This window comes from Trifolium pratense, linkage group LG5 (assembly GCF_020283565.1).
Source record: "Trifolium pratense cultivar HEN17-A07 linkage group LG5, ARS_RC_1.1, whole genome shotgun sequence".
NCBI lineage: Eukaryota > Viridiplantae > Streptophyta > Magnoliopsida > Fabales > Fabaceae > Trifolium > Trifolium pratense.
The window spans coordinates 42,152,082-42,160,882 of record NC_060063.1 but is presented as its reverse complement, the minus strand read 5'-3'; the positions used below and the strand labels follow the sequence as shown (position 1 = coordinate 42,160,882).

Below are 8,801 nucleotides of genomic sequence, written 5' to 3'. Positions count from 1 at the left end.
TGTTGATGCAATCAGGGTTACACAAGGTCCGCCTGGAGAGGCGGTGATAATAATACTTGACATCAGTATGGAGAGGCGGTGCTAAGAATACTCGGGTTACGTCTGAAACAACAACTTATTATGAGGATGCGAAGGTGCTAGTGGAAGTTAGGAATTGGTGGAGTGTTGAGTCATGCACTTTGGAAGCTCCTATCACATGTGTTTGAAGAAGAAATACTTTTGAATCCCTAGAGCTAGTTGAAGGTGGAGTTGTTCATCTTGGGGACGGAAAAGCTTGTAAGGTTCAAGGTATGTGTGAGTTTCTTTTAACACGATGCGAGATATTTTCTTGAAACTTTGATGCATAAATATTAGGTAGATACTTGTTAGATACTTCTACTATTATTGGTTATGCATCGGTTACTAGTGGTGATTCTCATGGTTTGGTTAAGTTGTGGATCTTCGGGTGGGTACTTGTTAGTGACATGAGTTTAGTTGGACTAGTGAAATAAGGATCACTAGCTGATGTAACTAAACTGGAATTGTTGGAGCCTAACAATGGCCTGAAGGTGGTTTCAGAACAGTTTGAATTTGTTCAAGTGGCACATGAGCATCGGTTGACATGGATGCAAGGTGTGTGATGATAGCGTGCGAACATTGATTGACATTGATGCAAGGTACGCAGTTATCTCGATGGCTGATGAACTTCCGGAGAAAGCCAACATGGAAGTTGCACCATAAATTTTCAGTAAGGTTTCGAGATGAAATTCTTGGGATGGCTTGGTTCCAAGTGAAGAAAAAATCTTGGTATGGTTTAGTTCCAAGTGAATAAAATTCTTGGGATGGTTTAGTTCCAAGTGGAGTGCACTTTTTATGGTGAAGTATGATAATTTAATTTGTCTGTATAGACAATGAGAAGTATGATTGTCGGTATAGACAATGGAACGGAAGATAATGATTGTCGGTGTAGACAATGAAGATTGAAGACTATTATAATCAAGGTGGAGATTGTTGGGATTGATTGCAATGTAAGTCCCACATTGCTAATGAAGGAAACAAGGTCAAGAAAATTATATTTGAGAATTCTCACATTGCTTAAAAAAGTGAAGAGTGGAGGAGCTCAAGGCTATATATAGAGACCTTAAATGCATCAGTCAGTAGCACTTTAAGCTTATATCTGACTTTTTCGTTTTTCTCTTGTACACTTTTATTAGAGTGTCGTGAGATGTAGTTATGTATTTGTTTTGGAGAGTGTTGGTGTACTGGGTGTCGTGGGATAATTGAGGGTAGTTTATGTGTTGTAACAATTTTCACATAGTGATATTCTCTTGTTGTTGGTTTAGACAACGACCGTGATTTTTTTTCTCCGGTTTTAGAATTTTCACGTTATATTCTTGTGTTATTTTGCATTCTTTTATTTTCTCTATGCCGATTTTTCCCAACACCATTGGCCCTACATCTTGAAGAGATGGGTGTCGGATAATGAGGGGTAGGAGACGGCGGAAGAGAGAAGGCAAAGTGTACTAGCTAAAGTTCTATTTTAGTATGATATATTGCAGTAATTTTATTTTTTTTTACAAAAATATTTATATTGCAGTAACTTTTATTTGTTTAAGTTAATGTAGTATTTTACTACTCATATATTCAAAATATAACGAATTTTTTCCACTTAATCGATCTGATCCAAACTTATCTGCAAACACTATAATGCACCACATCCATGAATTCTTAACTGCAAACACCCCTATAATATACACTACTAGAAATTTTCCAGTTTCTTGCGGATTTACCTGCAGAGAAAAATCCGCAGGTACTCCTAAGGATTTTCTGTGGATTTTGCACTAAGGAGTCGTTTCCTGCGGATTTGATATTTTCAGGAAAATCCGCAGGTATTCCCAAGAATTTTCCTACGGGTTCTTCACATAGATCACTTTCCTGCGGTTTTGGCTATTTCAGAAAAATCCGCAAGTGTTCCCAAGGCTTTTCCTGCGAATTTTTGCACCCAGGTTTCATGCGGATTTTACTACTTCAGGAAATTCCGCAGGTAACTTTTGTTTTTTTTTGTTAAATTTAAAAAATTAAATATTTAATTTATAAGAAATTAAGAATTAAGAATTTAGAATAGGCCTTTGCATATATAACGTTAAAAAATGATACTGTACGATTTAGCATGTGTAAAAATTAAATATTTCAGCTATGGTATTGCAGAGTGTTGTGGTTAATTCATGTTATCCTGGACTTTCAATTTGGTTAAGTCTCAATTTTCAGTTGTATATAGCACAGTTCCTGATATTATTGGATATTATTGGCTCATATCAGAACTGTTTCTTTTTTAAATTATTGGAGTTCTGCTAAACAAGCTTTCATTGTTGCTCAGTACATTCTTGCTCCAATTTTGAGGATAAATTAAGCTAGATGCATCATAATAATCCTATTGCCTTCAGTTTTGTGTTCCAGAGTTTGGTATCATGTGTAATTATAAGCAATAATTTTAATTGTAATGTATATGTTCTCTATGTTAAAGTTAGTTGTAGGTTTAATTGTAACTTAACTATTAATGTTAGGGGTTTAGTAGTTGTAATTAAGTCCATATTTGCAGAAAATTCGGCAGGAAATGTGTTTCATGCAGTTTTTTTGCCCAAATCCGCAGGAAATAGGCAGATTTCTAGTAGTGACACCACATCCACGAATTACTTAACCAATTTGAAAATAGTTATTTAGCGAGTCTATGAAACTAAGATGTTTTTGGAAGAAGAAAAAATGTGAAAAATAATAAATTTGCCTCATACGTAAATAAATTTAAAAAAAAGCTCAAATCACCACATCACATGAATTCAATTGAAATTTGAAAGTTCTACACCATGGCATAACTTAAAAAGCTGAAGACTATATATAGATACAAAACGAAAAAAATTTAAAAAGACGCAAATTCATATAAGGAAAAGAGTCTTGAGAAAATTATCTTTGGCTCTGCTTGAGAAATTGTTGTCACATTTTTATATCTCTGGCTCTTGTGTGCTAAGAAGATTTGGTTGAAAGAGATAATTTATCTTGTCTGCTCTATGATCTGATAAAAATTAGTCACTGTTAAATTATGGTAAAAAAATTATACATATATTATAGTAAAAAAATAATCATGAGTATTTTACTCATCAATCCCATATTGTAGTTGCAATTTGATATTTTAGGCACCATGCAATTTTTATTGAGTGTTTTTATAAAATTAAAAAAAAAAAAAAAAAAAAAAATTGAGGATGCGTGAAGATTTTTTATTAATTATTAATAATATAAATAGGGTTGATAATGACACGAGCCAATTCGTGAATAGTTCGAAACTCAATTCGATAATTGACTCGTGAATTTGGTTCATGAATCAAATAACCTGAACTTGAATTAAAAATTCGTTAAATAAATGGGCTACATATTATATGATAATCATTTTACAACCGTAACCGAAAAGATTTGAATTTATACCTTTGATGCCACGAAGCTAAGTTGTTTCTTGAGTTTGAAAACAAAAATGACTACCAGTTTGATAATTCCAATCGGATCCACAGCCATAGCAAAAATAATTACCACACCTGTAGACAAGTTTGATTACAAGATCAAATAACAATTAATGTGTTTTATAAATCTTGATTTTTGACAAATATTTATGTTAAATTAATCACAGCGGTACTGCATTCAAATTTTCTAAGATATAGTAGTAACTAGCAATGAAGTATAAAGATGGCAGCTTTTAAAAAAAAAATAGCCAAATACATTTTTGTCCAAAAAATAAATAAATAAATATATGGGTTAAATTATATGTTAAATTAATCACATAACAACATGCACCTAAAAAATAAATAAATATATGGGTTAAACTATATTTCATTACCTTGTTACATCTAAATATAAATAAGCTAGTTTTAATTGACTTTAGTAGTTTTTTTTTAAAAATGTTAACATGTGCGGCAAAGGCACATGTTAAGGAAGCAAAAGTAGAAATAATATATTGAAATTTGTGCATTTAACTTCTTAAACATTAAATTCTTTTATAATATTTAATGTAATTTTCTATATTTAGAATCTTAACATATGTCTTTGATGCACATGTTAACATGACTTTTTTTTACAATTAATTGACTTAGTAGATGGTCAACGGCCTTGGTCCCTAATGAAAAAAAACATGGTTTAAACTTTGAATTTTAGGAGTGTCTAATTTGGAAGGTCTGTGCCTCTATATACTAAAGAGGGGATAGCTTGCTTAAGAAATAAACTAATTATAATGGTTTTAAGAATCAATTATACTACAAAGAAATTAAACACACATTTTTATACAATTAATTAAATTAAATTAAGAAAAAATTAAAATATAAATTCTACATCTAACTTAAATATATATATAAATTATTTAATTAACTCCAAAATATAAAGTGTATTAAAAATAAAATATTAAAGTGAATGTTGCTATCACTCACTATTCACACATTTTTATAATATAACAAACTCTTAAAAAAAATCAATTCTTAACCAAAGAGAATGGTCTATACCTGCATAGAATGCGATTACATCCTTTATTTCTTTCCACATAAAAGCTGCAGTTTGGACATCTTTTCCAATTGTTGTTCTTAGCAAGTTCCATTACCATTAGATCTTCCGCCCCTCGCTCGCCAACTTCCAAGCTTTGAAACTCTTTACAATTAACTCCGGCGTGCCATGAAACCTTACATTGTGCACAAAACAATCTATGACAAATCGGACATTCCGAAGCCGTCACAACTTTCTTTCCATCATTCACCAACATAGCTGAACAATCCTTAAAAGGACAATAAAACTTTTGTGATCCTAACACCAAATTCTCAATAGTTGCATTTTCCCATCTTTCAAACATATCCTTTGGTATAATTGAAATACAATTTTGAGGCTCCAAAATAACCTTACATTTTGGTTGAGGACATTTTATCTTTGCTATATTCTCTTGAATTTTTGCAACTAGATAACTTGCAACACAATCTTTACAAAAAGAATGTGTACACTTTCGGTTTTCGAACATTTCTTGAACATGTTTAGCTTCCATGCAAATAGCACAATAAGATTGTTTCAATCGAGATGAAGAAGATTCGCCTTCAAAAGTCTCCTTAGATATTGGAATATTTTCTTTAGCATCATGGAAAATAATGTCTTCTAAACTTTGATATTCATGTTTTGTAGAGGATGAATTTCCCTCCTTGCCCTCACAAATATTTTTCTTCAAGTCTTTATTACTAGTAAAACATGGAATGCATGAAATGAAACCCAACCATTTGTTTTTTGAAGAAGAACTTGATTTTTTTTTGTTGATTTGGTTTGAGTCTTTGGTAATGTTGGATTTGGTATTAATTTGAAGGCTAGTAAATGATTTGGAAATGGCCTTGTCCATTTCCATGGTTCTGTTTCTGAATAACCAAAAGGATATGAATTATCAGAATAAGAAAAATAATTAGATAAAAGACAAAAAAGTACTATAAGAATTAAATATAAACTTATAACTTAGAGAAATTAACTTATCCACACACTTATTATTCAACTACCCTAAAAAAAGAGAATTCAAAATTTTGATGTGTTTTTTTTTTATGTAAATTATTCTCTTATTTTTATATATAACACAGACGATCTAGATCCAAAAGAGAAAAAAATTACAGCAAAATCTTATGAGATAGTTATCTTCATGACATCAATTAACAATAAGTGTCTAATGAGATGAACATGACAAACAAATATGAAAGAAAAGCATGCTTGTTTATCTTAGAGCCATGGTTGCCTTGTCCGTAACCTAATGCAAAATCTGCAACATGCAGCAACAGGAAACAAGGTGGCGCGGGGGCGAACCGAGGAACAAAATAGGACTTTTGTGTTAAAACAATTTATGTTCGGATTTGGTTTATATCTTAATTACTACTTGTCAGGGCAATTGATGAGTATATATATCCATATATTAAAGACGAAAATAATGGCAGAATCGAGTTTGATTCTTGAATCTTGAATAAACAATCTTTAGTCAAATTTTATTTACCTTGTAGTTAAATTCTAAAGATCGATAGATTGTGTAGATATCTAGGGCTAACAAAAAAGAAAAAGACTATAAGAAGAGTTCTTTCCAAAAATAAGATGATAAAAACCAAATTTCACTAAACCCAAAACCAAGTCAAGAACATCATGAGAAGAAATTATAGAGTACAGGAGCTTACCAAATTCGAAAACTTTTTCAGCTCCGTTTATTTGTTTTTCCTTTTCACTTGGTAGACCTAAATATCATAACTTAGGTTCTTATCGGTTTAATTTTTTTTTTTTTATAAGAAAAATTGGCACCACCAAGACTTATCGATTTAAATATGATAACTTAGGTCTATTTTATAGGAAATAATAACAAAATTCTAGACAAAAAATAACTACATTTCTATTTACTAGGACAAATAAAATATTTATTGGAAAATTACACTAACCTCCCTTAACGTTTATACTAATGTATCTCACCTCCCCTCTATTTTTCTATCCAACAACAACAGCCTTTGCGGTTAAATTCATCCATCATCCGTTAAATGAAGTGAAAATTAATACTTGCTTTTCAATAAATAAAAAATTAACAAAAAGGCATAAAAAATAATTACTTATCTCGCATTCGAACTCTTAATTATCGAGCTCGGTTTCCTTGATAACCATAGGTTAAATACTAAATAAAATAAGTAAAATTTCATATCATAGTAGTATAAGTGACTATTTTTATGATATTGCCCACATGTGTCGTCTAAACTCTAAATAGTAAGAGTTTTAATTAGCAACCTTCACCGGAGAGTTATGAAAATGACCATTTAACCCACTATTAATTTTTTTTGTCAAAAAAATAATTTCCTGTTACACCATTTTGTTTAATTTTTTTTCTATCTTTCTTAATTAATTTTTTATTAAAAGATCTATATTTTAAAAAAAAATCAAAGGTATGCTCCGCGCGCAACTGCAGAGACTAATCCTCTCGAAGTAACTGAGATTTATTTAAGGGATTGACCTTCTCCATACGCATCGGCCTGAGATCGAACTCAAGACCAAATAGTTAGGACTCAAGTATTTACCACTTGTGTCACACTATATTGGTTAAAACTTAAAAGATCTATATTTGTATGAGTGAAAATTAACTCTTGCTTGCACGGTAAATTAACTCTTGCTTCACCATTTTGGTCTCTTAATTTATTTTTCAGTTTTATTTTAGTTTCTTAATTAATTTTTATTCCGTTTTTATCCTTTAAATGTACTTATGTTACTCACACAAGTCCTTACCGTTAGTTTTATGTAAGAAAAAACTCGTGTACAGGTGTTATTTTTAAATAGATTCAAAATTCTGAAAATTATAATCTCCTCATCTGTATCAAAATTCTTCAACTTCATCAATTTCTGGAAAAATAGGAAGGATCTTTCATCTTCTTAATTCATCCGTATGTGCCTCTTAAGACATCCCATTGTTATCAAATATCATGAACTATACCACTCCATAAATTCATAAACAATTTTGAGATGAAAAATCATATTTCTTAAAAACGAAAAATCAATTGACCCCGAAACCAGATTAGTCGATTTAATGTGTCGAATACTGGTGGTAAAAATTTTAAAAAAAATCAAAAATCAATCACAACCATGAATCTGAGTTTTTTTTTTTTTTTTAGATTTTGATATTGGATCTAATATTTTTGGCTGTAATTTCTTTTGGCATTTGATTTTGAGCAAAAAAGTTACAGAAACGCTTTTTTTTTTTTTTGGTTACAACAGAAACGCTTTTTAACACGAAACAAAAAATAACGAATACTAAGAAATTTTTTCAATATTTTACACAATTTTATAATAGGAAACTTTTTCCTATTTCTTTTGGCATTTAATTTTTCCTATTTCTTTTTGGGCAAATTCTATGGTACATATGTTAATTTCTAATGCACCGGCACATTATATAATTAAATTAATAGATAAATGATTATTTTCTAAAGTAAATCATTTTTCTTATCAGTAAAATAATTATAGTAACTACATATTATTCATCAAAACCGTCAAAAATATAAAATTCGATATTTTTTGGATTTTTATTCATCATAATAGCCAATATTGAATTTTAAAAAAAAAATATTAGAAAAATTAGTATAATGCTTATAAACAATAAAATTGTGTTTTTTCTTGTAATATTATTATTTCTAAAATACAATAATCGACTAATAGTTATTTAATGCATAAAAATAATCGCTAATTTAACAATTTACTGACGTGATGTACCGGTACATTCAAATTATTCGAATGTACCGTAGAAGCCCCCTTTCTTTTGGCATTTAATTTTTTAAATAATTTTATTTGACACAATTTCAATATTTTATTATACTTCCGTAAAATGTCAATATTTATCAACTACAACTTTACAATTTTTCAAGAAAAATAAATTTTTGTTGACCAATATGATTAATTACCATATTCATTTGGTTTGATTTTTTGTTTAATCTAATTTTTAATATTGATCAAATAAAACTCTAAATTCATAATAAGAAATTATATTCAATACGAATTAAATAAATATTTTTTTAACAATTTTGTTAATATACATTAATTTCATGCATGAATGTAAATTGGTCTCTTGCCTATAAATAAAAACGTTTACTCCTACTTTTATTCTCATGCATGAATTTCAAGATGGCTAGAGCAATTGGACTACTTCCACTCTTTGCCACCACCATGGCAGTCATGACCATCTTATTCTTGAGTAAGTTCAATTTCTTAATATTCATTTCTAATAATAAGTATCAGTGTTATGTCAATGCCTAATACCAACA

General features: G+C 29.8%; 1 protein-coding gene across 1 annotated transcript; it reads right to left on the bottom strand.

Annotated features, from left to right (window-relative positions):
* Positions 1 to 3,469: 3,469 nt before the first annotated feature.
* On the bottom strand, positions 3,470 to 5,389 carry LOC123886698 (E3 ubiquitin-protein ligase RSL1-like). Its single transcript, XM_045935990.1, has 2 exons — positions 4,515 to 5,389; positions 3,470 to 3,560 (listed from the first exon to the last, which is right to left on the bottom strand). Exons 1-2 carry the CDS (start codon positions 5,387 to 5,389, stop codon positions 3,470 to 3,472), a joined length of 966 nt encoding a protein of 321 aa, XP_045791946.1.
* Between the last annotated feature and the right edge of the window lie 3,412 nt (positions 5,390 to 8,801).

What these genes read in the sequence shown, in the direction of transcription:
- LOC123886698 (XM_045935990.1), bottom strand. Translation starts at nt 5,389, where the DNA reads ATGGAAATGGACAAGGCCATTTCCAAATCATTTACTAGCCTTCAAATT. An exon ending in TGTAATCGCATTCTATGCAG is followed by an intron (nt 3,561 to 4,514) that starts GTATAGACCATT and finishes ACTTGTCTACAG; the next exon opens with GTGTGGTAATTATTTTTGCT.